Source organism: Gossypium hirsutum, chromosome A08, assembly GCF_007990345.1.
Source record: "Gossypium hirsutum isolate 1008001.06 chromosome A08, Gossypium_hirsutum_v2.1, whole genome shotgun sequence".
In the NCBI taxonomy this organism is placed as follows: domain Eukaryota; kingdom Viridiplantae; phylum Streptophyta; class Magnoliopsida; order Malvales; family Malvaceae; genus Gossypium; species Gossypium hirsutum.
This window is the reverse complement of record NC_053431.1, coordinates 12549069-12571572: the sequence shown is the minus strand read 5'-3', so window position 1 is coordinate 12571572 and position 22504 is coordinate 12549069. Positions and strand designations below refer to the sequence as shown.

Below are 22504 nucleotides of genomic sequence, written 5' to 3'. Positions count from 1 at the left end.
TGTAGATCGTGGAACAACAATAATCTTTTCCATGAAACCTAAAAGTTGTTTCTCTAATCCTCGATATATCTTTAACATGGTTATCAAGAGTTAAACGAGCATCAATCAAATGCTTATCTTCATTACTTAAATATGCTCAATCTTTCCTTACCCAAATGTACCTCTATTGCGATATCCTTGTTTTATTTGTTTGGTCGAACATTTTTAGGAACCTAGCTAAACTTCTTCCAATCTTGCATCATCTTAAAATAGTGGGGTCTAATGTGTCTTTCTTTCATACAATAATGGTGTACAAATTTTCTTTTCTATTTTTTATATATATGTTATTGTCTAGGCATTCCTCCATTAATTGTTGCAACATTAGATTGAGTGTTCCTTGTACTTCTCTTTATTTGATCATTCATCAACTTGTAACAATGAAATCCAACATGCCTGATCTTTCCAAAATAGTAACAAACATATTTTCCATTATTCTTTTTACCTTTCTTGTAGGAAAAAGTAGCAATAATCTCATTAGTTTTAACAAAATTTGTAGATGTAGGTTTCTTACCAAGTACATTATAATTAGGTCTAGATCTCCCAACAATTAAGATATCTTCATTTAGCCTTCCATATTTTTTTTAAGAATGGACTTGACATCATTTAGCTCTTTCTTAGTTGCTTCCAAAGTTACATTAGTTTTAGCAATCATCTCATCCTTTCTCTTGATAGTCCCAACAAGCATCTCGTTAACCTTTGTAAGATCAATAATCACATTATCTTTTTCTTTTAACCCCAATTGTGTGCCTTTCTTTTTCTCCTTTGAAAATGATAACTTATTCCCTCAATGACTGTTAATTGAACACAGCACTTCCATGTTTTTCAACATATGACTAAACACACCTTCATCAATGTCACTGTTTGAATTTGATACATTACTCATCGAAGATGGGCAAGGGATAAAACGACATTTTTTCCTTGGGCTTCATTATTGCAAACCGTAACCTAGGATCACTTTTGAACAACTCTCGAAGTCCACTCTGATACCAATTGAAAAAATAATTAATGTGACTATAAATCAACTTTGCTTAACGTTCGTCGTAACGGTAATTAAAACAAAAACATGAGACGTAAAAATAAGAGTAGAAAAAGATCAACACAGCCATTCTTTGTTAATGCAGTTTAGACATAACAGTCTTACACCTGCGAAGCCTTACCCAGGGAATGATTTTATTTAACACTCATCTGGATCACGTATTAGTTTAAGCCCAATTTACCATTACATAAAGAAGTAACTGCAGGATCAATACTGACCCTAATTGTCACAAATCACTCCCCCAAATACCTCACAATACAATCAATAAACTCTTCATATGATACCTAAAAGAGTGACAAAATAACCAAAAAAAAATACAACAAAATAGTCAACAAAGACACTCCAAAACTGCTCTTGATGTGCAGCACAAAATAACCTATTTATAGGTCTCTTCAAGCGGTCAGTCAACCGTGCTTTGATAGGCTTTAACCTTCTTTAAATCAATAGATAAATCCTTGAAAAACTACATTGAATAAATATGATATTTATCTCTAAAAATTTCTCTTTAATCGTCAAGATATAATAAGATTTCCATGCTAATCAAATCAACTCATGCTTCTAGTTTTGTCAAATATGTCACAGTCAAGTGGACCAAATTCAACTTAACCGAAAACTATACAAGGCCCAACACGATGGCCCAAGCAAAGAAACAGTTTTATTATAATAGGACATGGAACAAGCAGCAACAACTTTCCCAACAAAAACTTAAAAATTTCCAAAGCCTCGCATTTAAGAAAATTTTATGAAATAATAATAAAAAAGCAACATGGCAGAAACAAGTCCAAAACCTCATCATTTGACATGACAAGTGACTACTACATATTGTAACCCCCCCCCCCTCTCCCATTTTAGAGTAGAAAAAGAATAGGGAGGTCAAGGCTTTCCTGTTTTTGAATTGAACAACAATTAATTTTTGTAATCAATTCACTTCTATATCGATTAGCAAATTAACAAGGACTCAACCCCCCAAAAAAACACCATTTTCAAAAACACCAAGCAATGGCAATTAGCATGCATGGTGCATACTTTGACTAATTAATCGATTATCATACAAAATAACCTCATAATTTATGCCCATTACAGCTTCAGAATTTAATACAAGCTTTTTTTCCAGTGTTAATTTTAAAACTAAAACTAAAAAGCATCAGCATTTTTGCTTCTAGTGATAGAAGAAGACTCGAGACAAATAATTAAAGCACTTCACATATCAAAACAAAAGTTAAGCTAATCTCTACAATAACCCCAAAACAAGAAAGTGCAAATAAAGTGATAAGAAAAAGTCAATTAAGACAAAATCAACAATTAAGTGGAGGTTCCACTAAGAACTAATTCATTACCAGTTACCACTTTGTGAGTTGTGACCAAAGAAGACTGCTGGTGCCCCAGCCAAAGATATGGCTACTTTTCTATTATTTTAAATGATTTTTTTTATTGATCAAGACAAAGAAGTTGGTGGAAATTTGAGTATATTATCTACATTGCCTTAGTCACACTATTAAGTACGAGCTAAACCATATTTTCTTTTTAATCAATGTAATCATTACTCAAGGAAAATTTAAAGGAAAAAAAACTTGATAAATAAAACATATTTCAAAGTTCTAGAAATTTTATTACCTTCTCCTTTTTTGCAATAAAAGAGAATTGAATTGAGAAAGAGCTCCAGCAATGGAGGTGAAGAGGAAGCGGTTAGCTAGATAGCAATGGCTTTTGTAAATACTTTTAAAGTTTTGCGGTTGTACTCCACTATTCCGCTAAAACATCAACAGCTTCCCTGCTGATAAAAATTTCAGAATCTGAAAAAATTAAGAGATAAAGGAGAAGAACCTTAATACGACATTTCATGCATGCTTCCGTCGCCCAATTTCTCCAACTCTTCTTGTGAGAGTAAAGTCTTCTTGTCACTGCTACCAGTCTTGTCATATGGTTGAGCCATTTTTTTTAGGAACTGCACTCCCAAGGAAAAAGAGAGCAAAACTTAGGAAACCGATCACAATGATCAGATATGAGAGCCATAGCTCATTAACTTCTCATATGGTAATTCTGATATTTAAATATCGAAAATATTAATACTTTGTATCATCATATATAAACAAAGAAAAACTGATACAAAAATCAACCTTCTCCAGGGTCTATGATCTATACATGATTTCAATCCAAGCACACAAGTCCGTAACAGACAAAATATGCTTTTTCGTATCAAAAGAACAGTCAGAAGGGTCTCAACTTATAATCTTACCACCTCAATGATTCATATAAAAGTAATTTTCTAAGGGAATTCAAATTACTTCAAAAGTCAAAACAACTCCATTTCATTACTATATCCTTCATTTATATATACAACTAACCGTTGGAGAAAACCTTGACTATACTTTTGTTTATATATACAACTAATCATGTTATAGTCTAGAAGGCATTTATCTTTTTTATCCCAAGTGTTCACAAAATTTTCAAGGATAAATGGAAGGACACACCTCTCTTGCTATATGCAGAGCCATGTCAGTGCTCAAATTCAGGTTTGCATCTTGTAAATGAGACAGTATCCAACTTGGCAATTTTGAGCGCTTGTCATGTCGGCTATACCTGCATTAATTAAAAAATCAACTAATAAATCAGAAGTCCAATTGAGCATGAAAATAGGAAAATTTTCAGGACATGGCATTATTAACAAATAAAAGATGAGTAAGATACAGAAAAATCACCATGAACAGTCTAGAAGGCTCAAAATGTCATCTTACAGAACTCTAGCAAAGCTTTCTTATTGACTCCTTACTATACTAGCTAAAAATATGCAAGATGCCAAAAAGAAATAGATTCAATAAAGAAATACCAAACTCTCAGCCCCCTTTTTAATAGCCCTTAACAAGCAATTAACAGAATAACAGCTTCCAAAAATTTCAAACATAGGATGTTTATTTCCAGCCATAAAATTAAGACAAACAATAAAAGCCATAAGTTCAAATACTTTGTGCAGGTAAATGAAAAAGGCAATTATTCTAGCCCAAGGACACAACTTCTAATTTCAATATACAGGAAAAAGAGCAGGGAGATATATAAACCTCTTATCAGCAAATATCATCATCCCATAATCAGCCTTTGAACGGATAACTCGGCCCACACATTGAGCAGCTTGCCTCTGCTTAATAAAGTCCCATGGTCAAGAAAACAGGTGTCACAATTCATGATTACATGTTAAGGAATGCAAGTCTTTTTTTTTTGGTGACGAAGATGGGTTTAGAATCATACCAAGGCATCAAAAGTAAGAAAATCTCCTTCCTTTATCTGGAATGTGTCTCGTAAGTACTCCAACCTTGCCAGCAATATCCTGAAAGAAAACCGAAGTTTATTGACATGCAAACATGGAAAGTCTAACTTATGCTACTTCATTAATAGAAAACTATTGTAACTATAGATTGCCTATGCCTACAAAGTGCAATAAGCAAAATGGAAACTGGAAAGGTAATTAAATGATTTGATTTCACTCACTTGCTCAACGTATACTGGAAAGGTAATTAAATGATTTGATTTCACTCACTTGCTCAACGTATACTGGAAAGGAACACCAATCATGATTACTAGTCTGCCATAATGTCGATCAAAATCTATACCTTCAGCAACCTTTCCTCTGCAACATACATGAGAATTCCAAGTAATTTCATTAAAATGTGAAAAATTACGTCCCCTCTCTTTATACTAGATATACTGCTAGTATGAAGACATCATGATGAAGACAACCGGTTTTGGCTAAGTGGAACCAAAGACAGAAACAACTTAGAATGGCCTTAACAATCTAGTGACTCTAAGCCCATGACCCTGTCTAACTACCACCGTATATAGCACACTCTACTAACAAAGATTAAAATTACACATTTCATTATCAATAGTACCTGGCAACAGAAAAAAATACTGCACCTCTTCCACTGTCACAAGCCGTGCGATAATTGTCCAGAGCCAATGTCGTTTCTACAACATCTTGCGTCTCAATGAAGACAAGCTTATTGTAGAAATCAGAGTATTATGTATTAAATAGAACATAAATCAGAGTTTTTATATACAACCTATGACACTACTTTAGGAAACTCTAAGTTAGGAAAGATACTAAATAGGAGATATGATCTCTTAAAATAAGGGATTTTAATAAAAAGAATATCTACAAAATATTCCTAAAATATTTACAGAATATTCCTACACTCCCCCTCAAGCTGGAGAATATACATTGTATAATCCCAGCTTGAATAGGAATTTATTGAACACAGGTTTTGGCAAAGCCTTGGTAAGAATGTCTGCAATTTGTCCTTCTGAAGGAATGTAAGAAAGAGTGGCTGTCTTTTTGTTGACTTGATCAGCAATAAAATGCCTATCAATTTCAACATGCTTTGTTCGGTCATGTTGAACTGAGTTCTTGGCAATCTGAATGGCAGATTGATTATCACACAAAACTTCAAAGTGATCCTCCTGATTTGTGCCAAGTTCTTTTAGTAATTTAAGTAGCCAAATTCCTTCGCATATCCCCAAAGCTAGTGCTCTAAATTCAGCTTCAGCACTACTTCTTGAAACAACAGATTGTTTCTTACTTCTCCAAGTTGTAAGGTTACCCCAAACAAAAGTGCAGTACCCACTAGTGGATCTTCTTTCAGTGAGATCTCCAGCCCAACTAGAGTCTGTAAAAATCTTAACAGTTCTGTCTTGTGTCTTCTTAAACATTAAGCCGTGTCCTGGAGTTTTCTTCAAGTACTTGAGAATTCTATTTGCTGCTGCCATATGCTCTTCAGTAGGATTAGTCATGTGTTGACTTATCACATTTACGGGAAAAGCTATATCTGGCCTTGTCAAGGATAAGTAGATTAGTTTCCCAACTAACCTTTGAAATTTCTCTCTGTCTACTAAGGACTCATCTTCTTTATTGAATCTCAAGTTTGTCTCCATTGGTGTATCAGCCGGCTTACAGCCAAGAAAACCAGTTTCTTTGAGTAAATCTAGTACATACTTTCTCTGGTTGATCACAAGTCCTTCTTTTGATCTTGCCACCTCCATTCCTAGGAAATACCTTAGCTTTCCCAAGTCCTTGGTTTCGAATTCCCTGTTTAACAACTTCTTCAAATTGCTAATCTCTTCCTCATCATCTCCAGTAAGAATGATGTCATCCACATACACAATTAGGATAGCTTTCTTATTTGTAGAAGTTACCTTGATGAAAAGCGTATGATCGGCAAGGGACTGCTTGTAGCCATTTTGAAGAATGACTTTAGTGAACCTCTCGAACCAAGCTCTGGGTGATTGTTTTAACCCGTATAGAGACTTGTTGAGCTTGCAAACCTTGTTGCTACCTTCAATAGACTTTAAGCCAGGTGGCAATTGCATATAGACTTCTTCCTCAAGCTTGCCATTAAGAAATGCGTTTTTTACATCAAGTTGGTGTAATTTCCAATCGCAATTTACAGCCAAACTTAGGAGTACTCGAATAGTGTTAAGCTTTGCCACAGGTGCAAAAGTTTCTGTGAAGTCTATCCCATATGTTTGCGTGAAACCTCTGGCCACTAGTCTAGCTTTGTATCGTTGGATACTGCCATTGGAGTTATACTTTACAGCAAAGATCCATTTACAGCCGACAGCCTTTTTTCCTTGAGGAAGGTCTGTAATTGTCCAAGTAGCATTTTTCTCTAGTGCACAAATTTCCTCTTCAACAGCCCTTCTCCATTTTGGATCCTTTAGAGCTTCAGCTATGCTTGTGGGAACCTGTTCTTTATCCAAAGTTGCTGTAAATGCTTGAAAAGACGGCATCAATGAATTATAACCAGTAAATTTTTCAATAGGATGCTTGGTGCACTGTCTAACCCCTTTTCTAATAGCAATAGGAAAGTCATCTAGAGTAGTGGACTTACTGATTTCTTCTTCCATTTCGGCAGCTGGACCCAAATCCAATTCTCGGCAAGAATCAGATTGCAAAACAGTCTCAGGGATATGTCTTCTTTTTCTTGTGTAGACACGAAGCTGTTTGGGTGATGGTGTTTTTTGAAGACTGTCAATTTGAGTAGGTGTATTTTCAGGAAGAGTGTTTAAAGTGGGTGTAGGTGAATTAGTCATAGGTACTACAGGAGAATCAATGGGAGCATTCACAGGTGACAGATCTGCAGGTAATGGCGAACAAGATGGCAATTCTGAAGGTTGAGAATGAAGATTAGAAGGAGATACCTGTTGTGGCTGAAAATCACTCCATGTTTCCCCCTGAATTTCAGCCTGAGTGAAATAGGAATCCTGCTCATAAAATGTTATATCCATAGTGGTGAAAAATCATTTAGAAGGAGGATGATAGCATTTATAACCTTTCTTAAGTGAAGAATACCCAACCAATACACATTTTAAAGACTTAGGATCTAACTTGGACTTATTAGGAGCAATATTTTGGATAAAAACAGTGCAGCCAAAAATTTTAAGTGGCAGAATGGAGGAGATAGGCTTAAAATGAGGAAAGTGCTGCAAAAATATAGATTGAGGCGTTTGAAATTTTAAAACCTTACTAGGCATCCGGTTGATTAAATATGTGGCAGTTAATAAGGCTTCCCCCCACAAATATTTAGGAACATTAGTGGTAAATAGAAGAGAACGAGTAACTTCAAGAAGGTGCCTATTTTTTCTTTCGGCAACGCCGTTTTGCTGTGGGGTTCCAACACAAGAACTAATCTGAACTATGCCCTTTTCCTTAAAAAAATCACCTAAAGACCTAGCAAAAAATTCACTGCCATTATCAGATTTAAAGAGCTGGATTTTAGACCCAAATTGAGTGAGAACCATGTTATAAAATTGCACAAAAACACTAGCAGTTTCAGATTTATCTTTCAGCAAATAAGTCCAAGTTATCCTACTGTGATCATCAATAAAAGTGATAAACCACTTACAATTATCAGCATTCTTCACCCGAGAAGGGCCCCAAATATCACTATGGATCAAAGCAAAAGGGTAAGAAGGCTTGTATGTAGAAGGAAAATAAGATGATTTAGTATGTTTGGCAAGAGAGCAAACTTTGCAAGAAAAAGAATTAGGCCTTTTATTAATGAATAGAGCAGGAAACAATTTTGCAAGGTATTGGAAACTAGGATGGCCTAAACGAAAGTGCCATAACATAACAATATCAACTTTTCCTAAAGCGGTAAATGACTTGGAGATCTCGATTTTAGGAGAGGTAGGGAGGATGTAGAGACCATTATGCAAGCTGGCCTTACCAATCATCTTCTTCGAGTTCAGTGCCTGCAAAGTACAATCACGATTATTAAAAATTACAGAGCAATGCAAGTCTGTGGACAATTTACTAACAGAGATGAGATTGCACGCCAGATTTGGTACAAAGAGAACATTTTTAAGTGCAATCTGTTCATTGAGAATAACAGTGCCATGTCCCTCTATTTTGCACAAGGTACCATCAGCCGTTTTGACAGCTTTACCAAAGGTATGGAAAAAATTGTGAAACAATGCCTTGTTACCAGTCATATGATCCGTAGCACCAGAATCGAGGATCCAATTAGGATTCAACTGGGAGGAGAAAAATGCAGTAGAAGAAAGGTTACCTTCTGGATCTTTTATGACCAGATTACCTTCACAAGACCCTTGACTAGACGAATCTGATGGAGCATCGGAACCAGAAAAATTTTCTGGATTTGAAGTAATCTCCGAAGTAGGAGAAGGAGTTTCGGACATGGTCTAGGTTGAAAAAGAAATCGTAACCTAAGCTGATACCATGTAGAAATCAGAGTATTATGTATTAAATAGAACATAAATCAGAGTTTTTATATACAACCTATGACACTACTTTAGGAAACTCTAAGTTAGGAAAGATACTAAATAGGAGATATGATCCCTTAAAATAAGGGATTTTAATAAAAAGAATATCTACAAAATATTCCTAAAATATTTACAGAATATTCCTACACTTATGTAGCATTATTTACTACAAGAGATGGATTAATAACATTTCATCTGGAAAACGATATACATCTACTTTCAGTACAAATATAAGGTTATTCACAAGAACCAGTCCTATATATAGGAGGCAAGGGAAAAAAAATGAAAGAAAATAAAGAGGGGTAGAAGCCAGAAGGGAGTGAAAATTGCCCAAATTCTTTGCACATAAAAGAGAGACAAAATATCCTCACCTTCAGAATCCCACTGTCATTCCAAGTGTTAATAATTCCATCCATGTATGAATAACTGACGAAAAAACAGACAATTCCATCAGGAACAACAGAGACCATCTCCAACAAGAGCTTCCCATAATTCCTCACGACACCAGGATCACTTCTCATATCAAATTTGGTACTAACAGGAAGTTGATCGCTGCAAGAACTAGCTAAATGGTAATTGACGCAAAATGACTATATTTATGAGGCTTCAATATCTTACAAGTTACAATTTTGTAAGTTCAAGGTAAAGATTAAAATATGCCTACCTTCCTCGTGTGAGAACCATTGGGCATATGCAATCTCTAGTCAAGGACATTGTAAAGCTACGACTAACAACTGGATGAAAGTTAAGAAGGCGAGGGTACAGATCAATTGGGCTGAGTGTGCCAGATGTAATAAGAACTGATTGGAATCGATCAAAAACAGGCTTTATGGCAAGTGAAGCATCATGACAGCTAAGCTGGAATGCCAAATCATGAAGTTTAGTAATATTAGAAGACTAAATAATATCAGATATTAATAATATTCTAAGTGAAAAATTGTGTAGAATACATTGGAATGCAAGCACTAGGAAAACCATTAAATTAGATTGCAGTGTGAAACAGAGGCATATAATGATGTCAACATGGAAAACGAATCATCTAAATGACCATATCTGACAAATAGATGTTATGAAATTAAAGATCCTATACATAAAAACTAATAACAATGAAAATTTATCTTCTTCATTTTCTTCCCCTACAAAACAACACAGAGATGAAGCTTCCAAACGCAGGGTCTCAATTAAAAGGGGATTTTGGAAATTATCACAGGGACATGTTAATGGTAGGAAAAAACCCTTATGTTATTTCCATGGATATGGAAGTTTGCCAACATACTCAAATCACTAATTTAGAAAAGAAGAAGAATAACTAAGACCAACCTGCAAGACAGGATCTGGAATATGTGGCATCCTTTCATCAAAGGGTTCAATAATAATTGAAAACCCACGACCATAAGTGCCTACAAGAGTTGCAAAGTCACATATTGTTTGGATGTGTAAGAACTCATCTGTGTCAGTTATTTCTAGGGTCAACATGAGTGAATGCAAACGATCATAACAAAACTTCAATGTTTTCTGGTCAATTCCAGCATGACTACTGAGAGAGGCAACAAAACCAACTGGGCTTTCTTTCTCAACATTCTCAGTGTCTAGTCTACCACTTAGATACTGAACCAATCTACGTAGAACATGCAAGAAGTGCTCAGCTCGACGGATATTTCCAGGTACAGCTTCCTTTAGAATATCATCCGGTAAGGCAGGATTTGAAAGCCAGTTGTCAGTGACTGCATTGTAAAATAGTAAAATTGATGGTGTGCGACTATCATCAAAGCAAAGAAAAAGTGATGAAGACATTTAGAGAAAAAGAACTTTCCACATACTAGGTAGGTTTCCTCTCAGCGCCAAACCCTCCACAAGTCAGTTGTATTCAGCACGAAGTATGCTTGCATCAGTGGCCTTGAACCTTCCTACCATGATCCAATTCAGAAATTGACAACGGTACAATCCTCAAGAACTAATCTAAAAGCTGCGCCAAAATATTTATGGAGAACTACTTGAGGCATAAAGAATCCTACTAAAAGAATACATACCTATCAATCTCTTGACTTATCCTACTAAGATTCCATGTCGCTCCTTCAAGTGTCTGTCTCCTAACACTAACACTAAGTGCTTCAATACACACATTGTCAATATTATGAGCCTCATCAAAGACCACAACGGACTCTTTCTGCATTTCCTTTGATATGATTCCAGCCACCTTTGGATCAAGCAAATATTGATAACTATAAACAACCACATTTGCAAACTGTACCATATGTCTAGCCAAAAAGTACGGACACCACCCTTTCTCCTTCCCAAAGGCCCTCAACTCCTAAAAGAACAGTGCCAAAAACAGAGATTACAAAAATGTTAGATCAGTTATAACATAATCAGTCCAGTATAAAGATAAAATCATTCCTTTTGTCGTTAAAATTTGTGTTTCTTTTAGTTTTTAACTTCAAACTAATATTATAACATAAACACTTTATTCTTTGCTTTTTAAATTGTTGCGCATTTTGCTTTGTACTTCCGGATGCAAACAACCAAAACGCTACCTAAATAACTTCAAAACTCGGTTCACAAATGGAAATCGAAACTCAAATTATACACTGGTTATATTAAAATACCTGAAGGGTATAAACTCCGGGTGGCAACACGGCGGCAGAAGCGGCCTTCTCATAATTCTCAAAAAACTCACACATAGCCACATCGGGATTCTCCGACGCCAAAGCTCGAACCCAACTCGCAGTCAACTTCCTACACCCAGCATCCACTGAATCACGGTTCTCCGCGGCAACAACCGTTGGGTTGACGCACAAGTTCTTCCTGGAGGAAAGCCCGATAGCAAGAATCCTAGCTTGGGGTCCCAAATGTTTAATCTGGTAATTATGCAAAATCTTTAATTCGGCCAGGGTTTTTTCCATCTCGTGGACAGTGCGTGTACAGTAAATGAGCTTCATGGGGCTTTGAGGTTTGGAAAGACAGTAGCTGGTGATGAGTGATAGTAAGGCAATGGTTTTTCCGGTTCCGGTAGGCATTTCGAGAAGGCAATGTCCTTTGGCATCTAAGGTTCGTTTCAGTTCGATCATGTAACAGTACTGTTCCGGGTAAATGTGATCATAAGGGAAGTAGACGGTGACGTCTTCGATTTGGAACTTCATGGTTTTCTGTCAAGTAATATTTATGGATTTATTCGGATTCAAACAAGGTAGATAGTTTAAGGTTCAGAGGGTTGCAGAAAGAACGAAGATTGAGAGTTCATTCACTTCGACCTTCGGCTTCATTGGTCGTTCATCTGTTCTGGTTTGAGTTGAGTTGCTTAACTTCTCAAATAACAGAAAATTCCGGTGGACCAATAGCTAGCCCGAGACTTATCCTTCACTTCAGCACTGGGCCCCTGGCCTTTTAACTGCCGAGCCATTCCTGCCCCACCCCAACAACCCCCCCCCAAAAAAAAAAAGTATTTGACTTTGCCCTTTTCCCAACCTAAATATAAAAGGGTTAATACACTATTTGGGACCTTAACTTGGCAATTGTTCCCATATTAGAGCTTGAATTTTTTTTCAAGTTAGTCCCTAAACTTAAAAATTATTCTGACATTGCTATTATACTTTTTTATTGTTCAAGTTAGTCCCTAAACTTGATAATTATTCCCACATCAAATCAAGGTCTAAACTTTTTTTTATCCAAGTTAGTCCTTGATGTTTTGTTAAAAAAGGTTGGACCAAAAAATTTTTTCAAACCCCAATATAGAAACAATTGTCAAATTTAAAGACTAAAAATTCAAACCCCAATGTGAAAAGAGTTATCTAATTCAGACCTAAATTTGGTAACAAATGTCAAGTTCAAGAACTAATTTAGATAAAAAAAATGTTCAAGCCCAATGTAAAACATATTGCCAAGTTCAGCCCCAAACAGTGTACAAACCCACTTAAAAACCTTTTAAATTTGAGAGTAGATGTTGATTAGGTTTCATTGTCATTGTCTCTCAACATCCTCGTTGCACAAATGTTTCAAATCTTGGTTTTCTATGCTTTAACCTTTGTAACCGAAAGAAATATTTTGGTTATGTATTCGTCAAATAAATTGCCTTTGCATAATTATATTCAAGTAATGCTTAACTTTCCAGATTCTAGGGAGCTACAAAACGAAGGAGTCAAGAAGACAGTATAACATACAAAGTTGAAGTTCAGATTGCAGGTTATAAAGCTGAAGTTGACTGCAGTAATCGGCCATTTACAACCACAGCCATCAAACTTGCAGCTTTGTCAATCAATTAGTATGAACTCTTATCTCTATGCATATAGAAAGTATAACAAGCCTCTTAATGAGACAGGAAGACAGCATTTCATCATGGGTCAATGAACCTCTCATTCTTCTTCTGGTGTCTTGAATGCTATGCCTTTTATTGCATGCCGACACTGAAACCTGTAAAGAATGAAATAGGTAATAAGCAACGTTGGGACAACCTCAATTCATACACTTCCGTGAAATCCTCCTCTAAGATAATTTGATTAAGGCTCGCTTCCAAGTTAAGCAACCTTCAACAAGGTAACCAGCTGCTAGGTTTTCTTGTAAATGTGTGCAAGAGAACATCAATACAAATACTGATAGTCACTTAAAATCTACCAAAGTGGTGAGGCACCTTAGTTTGCCAATATCATATGTGTGAATCACCTTCTGCATGCTTGAACTAGAAAAGTATAACCTAAACATACAGCTTTAGAGTTGAGAAAGACTATGTTCTCATTGTCAATATGGGGATTTCACAGTCAGCTTGAAAGCATTCTAACAATGACATTCATGGCCGTGTACTACAGTATATGATTACAAAATCAGTCTCTTAGTTTAGACCAGAACTTCAAAAGATAATTTTGAAGATTGAACCATCTTGACTTTACCTATATTAAACCTTTTCCCTGCTTAAATTTTTTCCAGCAAGGTTTATTACATAGAAGGGGATCTTAATTTTCCATTTGAACCAAAATAGTTAGATCTGAATTCTGAACTACAGCTGTTGACAACAATTATGATACAAAGTAAATAAGTTAGATGCAAAGAAGCCCTGTACCAGATTAGATCATTTGAAGAATCTATCCCTGTTGATCTGCCAGGCAGTGAACTGTGATCCTCATCAATTTTCAAACCTTGGGCTCTGCATTTAAACCGTAACCTGAAGGGCACAATCTGGGAAAGGAAAGATGCATCAACTTACTGCTTACAAACTAAAAGTGGAAATAGCAATGCATATAGCTAACACTAGTGCATAAACAATTTGTTAAATTGTAGTTTATTTTATGATTTCATGGGAGACCTGAGCCCCCGCTTTACCTTTTTACTGTATCTGAAGTCACGTTTTGGAAGAAAATGCAAGGGCAGATTGAGTGAGGTGGGAGCTTTAACCATCAGAAACAACTTTGTATGGCCTAAAAAACAATTAACAGACAGCCATCAATTTAACTGGCACAGATTCATTTGCATTAACAACAGAAATATTTCAAGGAACTACCTAGATAGGAACTGGAACCTGCATCTTTCGAAATCAATGCCCTAATAGCCTGTTAAACAGAATAACTATTTACATGGCGCAAAAAGTGCGGTTCATAATTGAACTAGAAACAGCAGCAATAGGTACCTTCCTTGAAAGCCCTTCTGCTGTTTTGCCTTTGATGAAATTAGCTTCAGCAAACGGAGCAGGATTTGCATGCGAAAAACACAACTGATAAACATGCTGAGGCCGAATTGGACTTGTACCAAGGACCAAAAAAACCTCATGAATGTTAGGGATTTGACTTATTAACAATTGCAACGCAGTTTGAAGACTTGAAATTGTACTCATAAACTTTTCCATCTTTCTGATCCCTTGCTTAACCTCTCTCATTCTGCCAATGTGCTTTCGTCGCAAAGATGCCTTCAACTCAGTTTTTGAAAGATCCACCTCCTAAAACTCACAATTCTTAGGGTGCAAAAAAAATTATAAAAAAATGATAAATTTACGGTTTTTTTTTTTTTGAAAAAAAGTGCAAATAAATGAACCAACAAAGCTAACATACCAATTCTTTGTATTCAGTATGCATTAAGTCGAATTCAAGAGTGATATCCTGCAAAATGCTGGATATGAAGTATAATTTTACAATGTAATTAGTACTAACCTATACAACATAGTTTATCAAAATAAATTTATTTAAAAGGACAGAGAAAACATTAGAATTTCTATGATAGAAAATTACAAATTGATTAAATATAAGCAAAAGGATGATGGATTTGAAAGGGATCCATTCGTTAAAATTCATAAGAAAAAACAGAGAAATTAATTATTCATTTTTTTCTTATGAGGAGTAAAGAAAGCAAGGAACATACGAAGGGATTTGCTGATGCATGTAGAGAATGAAACCGATGGTGTCCTTGACGACATGGAAGATGAGGGAGCCGTCCAAGCACTTGGCCGTCGTCTCGATCTCCGTGAACTGTATCTCCGGCTCTAAGCTTCCTTCTCCTTCCGTCGATTCCATTTTCTTCCCCCACTTTGGATCCTTTGAAAACTTTCTGATTTTCTTTCTTTTTCTTTTTTAATTTGAATACAAGATTGGAGGCGGGATACAGAATCTCCGCGGTCGGAATAGAAGTATAGAACAGGTGAAAACACGTGACCCAGCTCACGTGCTCTGGAAACATTAAAAATTATTCCACGCTTCATATAATCTTTGTTTATGGTCCAATTTGTTACTTCACTTAAACATTTTTTTATTAATTTAGTATTTAAATTTTTTGTTTGATTCGATATTCAAGTTTAACTTTTTTTTAATATGATATTTATTTTTTTTATTTGGTACCTAAAATATATTTAATAAATTGTTTATTGACTTGTGCTAGGTATATGCATTGCTATTTCCAAAAGGCATAAGTAAAATGTTTTATTAATTCATTATTTAAAGGGTAAATTATACCAACAGTCACTTAACTTTGGGATAGCTAACAAAATAGTCACCTAGATTTCATTTCAGTCACTCAATTTTTGAAAAATAATAAAATAGTCACTAATGTTATAAAAAAGTGATTAAACAGTCACTGACTAACAGTTTCCATTAGTGTCTTAACGGGACCGATGATGTGGAAGTTAAATAGCTGATGTGGCCAATTAACTTGCCACGTTGGATGTTCACAGTGGAAACCCACCCAAGTTAAGAAGAAATTGAAAAAAAACCCTTAATAAAGAAGAAAAAGAAGATACTGTAAAAAAAAGTCTTTTTTGCTTAATTTGGCGGGGTCTGATTCTTTTCCATTAAAAGACCATGTCTTTTCTCTTCTTCTTCTTCTTCTTCTTCTTCTTCTTGGCTCTCTTCCTTTGTATCCTTCCGCCATTGTTGGCGAGGTCTTGTGGTTTTTCCAGATTGGGATGTGGTTTACTGTTCAAATCCCACGTCACCAGGAGGCGGCCACAGAAGTGCATTGGGGCAACTTTTCTTCAAGACCAAGGACATGGTTCAGGCTATTGAAGCTCCTGAATCTGTACGAAAAAAAGTTTCCTTTTCTGTTTTTGGGTTTCTTAATGGAGAGGTCTCCTTAAAAGGTAAGGTCATTTCCGCCCTACATTAACTTCACTAGTCATCACTTGATATACTGTCAGCAAGTTTATCTTTAACTAGAAGTACCATGTTGCCATATTGTAATTTTATGACTAATATCCAAAATTGACTTATTGGTTGGTTCATGCATTAGCACCTAGAATCCCATTTATTCATCTTTTTTGGTGAAACTCAATTAATGTGATGTGAGATTGTGGATGTCATCTCCACTGATACATGTTCCTTCATGCATTGTGCAGGAAAGCTGAAGGTCTTAGGTCATTAATGGATTCAAGTCATTTTTTAGCCATCTGAACTCTTTATACCAAACTCTTTCATGCATAATTTTTTATCCATTGTATCTATTTCAGTACAACCATTGGTCTATTTTATGGAAAGAAGGCTCATGCTTCTTTCCTCTGAATTCTCAATATCGAATCTCAAATATAAGGTACAATGTATCAAGTGGCAAAATTTACCCTGTACCAGACAAATTAGCTCTAGTTTACATCACTGTTAGAGATGGTGGAAATCAAGAAAGTCTAGCTGGAAAGTTAGTTTGATGGCATGTTGCAACAAAGATAACAATGATATTTAGCTACTTGTTTACAATTAATCTGTTACAAACTATATACCTCACTAAATTAAGCAAATGGTTTTTTTATTTTGAAATTTTTAGATCTCTAACCAGAGTATTCTACATTCCGAGAAGCTAGTTATGGTCATTCAATACTGGAGATCCAAAATAGGACACATGCATTCTACTATTAGAACCGCAATGATGATGGAAAAAAAGTGGCAACAGACTCGCTTCTATTACACAATCAATACTATTGAGTACAATCAACCTTAATCTGCATAAGGCTATATGTTAGAAAAGGAAGCATCAAAGTCTACAGTGAAACAACTAATGACCATTTCTAATAATTTTGCTGAAATTACTCCAGTGCATGAAGCATTTTTAAAGTGTTTGCATGATATTATTAGTAAACTATATAGAAAAAAATATGCATTCAGTGGTATATGTTGTAGGAGAATTGATTCACTTGAAGATATGGTTGTGTTTTGTTACAAGTCAAGCAATCTGAGATGAAGAAAACTAAAGAAGCATCATTTGAGTAGTGTAACGCCTCAATTTTCGGGAATTCTGTGAATGTTGGCATAGGTTTAATTATGTTAGTGGGCCTCTAGAAGGCCCAAGCTTAAGATAGAACCCGGCAATTTTAGTTAATTTTTGTTTCATAAGAAAAAGGTGGTGAAATTATGAAATAGGACTTATGTGAAAATGTTTGAAAATGCTATAGGCTAAATTAAAGTGGCCAAATAAACAGGAGTGCAAAATAGGAGGATTTGCATGACAAACCTCCCATTTTACATGAAGTGGCCAGCCATCATGTTGTTGTAGACAAAATGTGCACTTGATATCCATAATTTATGGTACAAATTGATACAAATTGATAATGGATTAGATAAATGTTCCATGATAATGGGTTAGGTAAATGTTCCATGATAATGGGTTAGGTAAATGTTCCATGATGGGAATTTCATGTCTTTTGTATTAAAGAATTAAATGGATGAAATATGAAATTTTATTAAAAGAAAAAAGGGTGAAGAGAACAAAGTTTTGTCCATCTTTGTTCATCATAGCCGAAAGTTAGAGAAGAGAAAGGAGAGGAGAAAGCTCTTGAATGTTCGGTCACTTGGGGAAGAAAATTGAAGGTAAGTTCATGGTAGTTTGCTTCTATCTTGATGTTCATGAGTTCTTCTTGATTCTACCTTAACTTTTGAAGCATATTTTGGTTTTTAGTTGTGTTGTGAGCATTTAGTCATGAATTAAAATGAAGGAAATGGTTGTTGTTTCATGTTCTTTTGATGAAAAATGGAAGATAGGTGAAGTTGAGCCAAACAAATGAGCATACATGTGTCTTAGATGCTAAAGGGAAAAATCGGCTAACATGTTGTGCTTTAAAATGATGAAATGGAGATTATACTTAAGTAAAATCATAGATATATGATGATTGATTGGTGATATACATGTTTAAATAACATGCATGCAAGTTATGTGTGAAAGAGTGATTTGGTAATAAATCTACTTGGGACAGCAGCAGTAACGTGACTTTGGAAAATCACCATAAATTGTGAGAGATGAGTTAGAAGGTGAATAAATTATGTAATTAAAGCTTAATGAGTCTAGTTTTAAATTAAATAAACGAGAACATATTTTGAATTCTGTACAATGAGAAATTTGATTTGTAATGAAGAATGGTTAGATTAGTCAAACAGTGAAACATGGGAAACTTTGAGAAAACTCTGGTATTTATTGGCTAAACCAAAAATTATGAAAATTTTATGGATAAAAGATATATGAGTCTATTTTCAGGGAAAATTAATGGAACTTGATTTGGAGTTCCGTAGCTCCAGTTATAAATGATTTAGTGACTGTTGCTCAGGAAGACAGCTTGCAGTGAAATTTTGATTATGTGGTAAACATTGACAAAAAATTTGTTAATGAGTTGCTTATTGATTTCTTATAAGCTTACTATGATCTGTAGGTGTGGTTGGCCGAATATTGTAAAGGGTTATACGTATTTCGTATTTGAATAGTTAGATTAATGTGTTAGTAATCCAATTGTAGGCAGTTCGTGTGTGGATCACGTCAGTATATCGTCGCAAACAGGTGTGTAACTAACACCCTCTTTCTTAGTCTAGATCGGCAAAAGTTGAAAAGTTGAAATGCCGAAAACCGGTACTTTGTAGATTTGCGAGTGTGCGAATGCTCGTGAGGTAAATCGATTAATGTTTTTGGTAAGCTGCAAAATTTGGACTGCAAAGTGCATGATTTCCGTGCCCTCGATATTTTTGGGCTTAATGGGCCAAAATTGGAATGATAGGCCAACGGGCCCAATTCGGTAAGAACCCTCGGTACGTGATTCTGTTAGTACGTGAAAAGTAAGAATATGCATGAAAAACCCTAAAATAGAAAAATTACTGAAATACCTTTAAAAGTGGAAAATTTACAGTTTTACCCCTAGTAGATAAATTACCGAAATACCCCTAGGGTTAAATTGACCTAAATGCATGTTTGACTATTGTTATTTACTGCATGCAATGTTGTTATTATCTGATGCATGGGATTGGGATATTGACGGAGGAAGTACTGAAAGTGGCTTGTCCACGTACTGGAGGCTTTGCCTCAATTTACTATTAACTGAGCAGCAAGGCTGCAACTGTGGAGTGTTGGGCTGGGTGGGTTGAGCTATTCCCCACATGGAGTGTATGGCTGGTACGGGTGGAGTGTAGTGGTTTGTGGGTTGAGTAGTCTCCCCAAATGGGCTTGCATATGTTTATTGATGTTGCATGTATTTTGAAATGGGTCTATGGGCCATACTGTTATCTGAATAAGGGGCTAAGGCCCAGTTTATTGTAATTTGAAAAGGGCTCTGGCCCAGTATCACTGTTACCTGAATGGGCTTAGGCCCAATGGGCTTGAGCTGACTTGGGCTTTGAATGGGTTTTCCTTACACACTGAGTTTCCCCAAACTCACCCCTTTTATTTTCATCCACGCAGGAAATCCCCAACCATAGTGGGCTTGGAGCTGTGAGGGAATTTGGAGTGGCCACCTGTTCTGAAAGTTTGGTTTTCTTCTGGTGAACTAGACATTCTATTATTTACGTTGAGGTTTGGGTTTTTAAATGTAATAAGACCGCTTTATTATTTTTGATGGTTTTAATATGTGTTACTAAGATAGGTATTACTTATTTTAACTGTTGAAATTGGATAGCTTTAGGGCGCGTTTTCAAAAACAACAATTGATTTCAAAATAATACGACAACAAGCAAAGCTTCCGCAATGAAAGTATTTTCTAAAATTAATCACTTTTCCTAAAAATGACTTAATCAAAATCGGTTTCCTAGAAATATCCATGACGTTAAGGTGTAGCAATGGTGGTATGCATGTCTAGGATTGGATCTGAAGAGAGCTTGGTACTTAAGCAGTCCGATAGACTCACCACCTCTTTTCCAGTTTCCTATCTGGTGCATAGCTTCCATTCACTTTAACCTATAATGAAATTATCTTTTAAAACACTAAGTAAGTTTTTTCTGGATCAACAATATAAAATGTTTTGAACGCTTCGATGTGGCATGTCGGATCCGGTCATAACGTCTGGGTCGGGTTTGGGTGTTACATTTAGTGGTATCAGAGCCTAGGTTGCAACAACTCGGCTGTGGAATGGGTTTACAAAAACAAAGATTTTCGAAAACGAAAATTTTATAAAGAATGCGAAAAACTCAATTTTCAAAATTTAGATCTTTAGAAGGTGGCGTTCCGAATCTCCGGCTCAAGTCTGTAAGTATTACTCTGAACTTTTCTGAATATTTTCCTGAATTATCTGTCTGTACTGAAACCTTATTAGGATACTCTAGATAGGATGATACTGAAACCATAGGAAAATCTGATAAGAGATTGAAACTGTAGCTAGACTTCGATTCTGCGAAAACAAACTCTGAACTACTGTCTGATTTATAAAACATCTGTAATAAACACTGGAATATTAATTGATGCATAAAAATTCGTAATCAAGATAATACGATATGAGTACAAGAGGCCGTGGACGGAGCCGAGGAAGTGTTCAAGTGAGATCTTCGTCTTCGAGACATATGCCAGCGGTGGATGCACCGGTACCACCGGCAATAGAGGTAGAGTCCCATGACCGCGGTGCCGAGAATGATGCCCTGTCACAGGCAATGCTTCGTATTCTGGAAAGGGTTGCTGGGGTAAGTATGGGCAATAGAGTTCGGGGATCTATTTCTGAACGACTTCGGGCTAACGGAGTGGAGATCTTTAGGGGCGTGTCTGGTATAGCCCCAAATGTGGCAGAATATTGGTTGGAGGCCACAGAACGGATTATGGATGACTTGGACTGCTCTGTGGAGCAGAAGCTGAAGGGAGCCGTATCGTTACTGCGGGACGAGGCCTATCAGTGGTGGCTCACTGTGAGAGAAGGGATCACGGTTGATAGGGTAACTTGGGAACTGTTTAAGACGGCCTTTAAAGGGAAGTATGTTGGGGCGAGTTATGTGAACACCCTCAGAAAGGAATTCTTGAATCTGGTGCAAGGAAGTAAAACAGTTGCTGAATACGAGGCCGAGTTTCTGAGGCTGAGCCGGTATGCCATGGGCATAGTCGCTACGGAATATGAATGAAGTGTGTGCTTCGAGGATGGTCTTAGAAATGATCTTAGGGTGTTGATTACTCCACAGAGGGAGTGGGACTTTGCAGTTTTGGTGGAGAAAGCTAAGATAGCTGAAGAGGTAAAGCGTGCTGAAAAGCAGAATCGGGAGAAGGATCAGAACCGTTTCTGGAGGGATTCAGGACCCTCGGGTGGTGCTAAAAGGAATGTTAAGAGAGCAAGAGTGGAGGAACCAGTTCGAGCAGTGCCGATGAATGTTGTTAGACCACAAATCTGTGGAGACTGTGGTAAGGTACATTTGGACGAGTGTAGGAAACGTTCCAGTGCTTGTTTCCGATGCGGATCTATGGAGCATAGAGTTAAGGACTGTCCTCAGAGAGCTGATCAGATTCAAGTTGCTCAACCCGTAAGAGGTGGACCATAACCAGCGAGAGGACGTGGACAAGGTAGGGGCAAAAATGGAAATGGTCGAGGACGAAGGGCACCTGGTAAGGTTGCTGGGAATGCTGAAGCTTGACAGCCAGCATTGGTGTATGCAGCTCACCGTCGAGAAGAGGGTGATGCACCCGACGTCATAACTGGTACGTTTTGGTTTCTAGCATGCCGTACACTGCTTTGGTAGATATTAGATCTATCATTCCTATGTTGCATGTGCCATATCTGGGTTGTTGGGTGTGCACTCTGAGAAGATGGTGAGTGGGGTATTTGTGTTAAGTCCTTTAGGTCATTCGGTTAGGGTAGACAAACTATATAGGGACGTACCCTTAGAAACTCAAGGCAAGGTTTTCCCTAGAGATCTGATGGAGTTACCGTTCGGAGAGTTTGACCTCATTCTGGGAATAGACTGGCTTGTTAAGCATAAGGTGACTCTGGATTGTGCTGCTAAACGAATGGTGTTAAGGACCACAAAGGATGAGGAG

At 36.5% G+C, this 22504-nt stretch overlaps 1 protein-coding gene and 1 pseudogene across 1 annotated transcript; both read right to left on the bottom strand.

Moving 5' to 3' along the window:
- Window positions 1-1096: 1096 nt before the first annotated feature.
- LOC107951945 (general transcription and DNA repair factor IIH helicase subunit XPD-like) lies at window positions 1097-12145 on the bottom strand (annotated as a pseudogene).
- A 746-nt stretch (window positions 12146-12891) lies between these two features.
- On the bottom strand, window positions 12892-15438 carry LOC107893571 (uncharacterized). Its single transcript, XM_016818605.2, has 7 exons — window positions 15188-15438; window positions 14881-14938; window positions 14463-14768; window positions 14337-14385; window positions 14159-14253; window positions 13899-14014; window positions 12892-13255 (listed from the first exon to the last, which is right to left on the bottom strand). The coding sequence occupies exons 1-7, from the start codon at window positions 15337-15339 to the stop codon at window positions 13198-13200; spliced, it is 834 nt and encodes a 277-aa protein (XP_016674094.1). The 5' UTR covers window positions 15340-15438; the 3' UTR covers window positions 12892-13197.
- Window positions 15439-22504: the final 7066 nt, after the last annotated feature.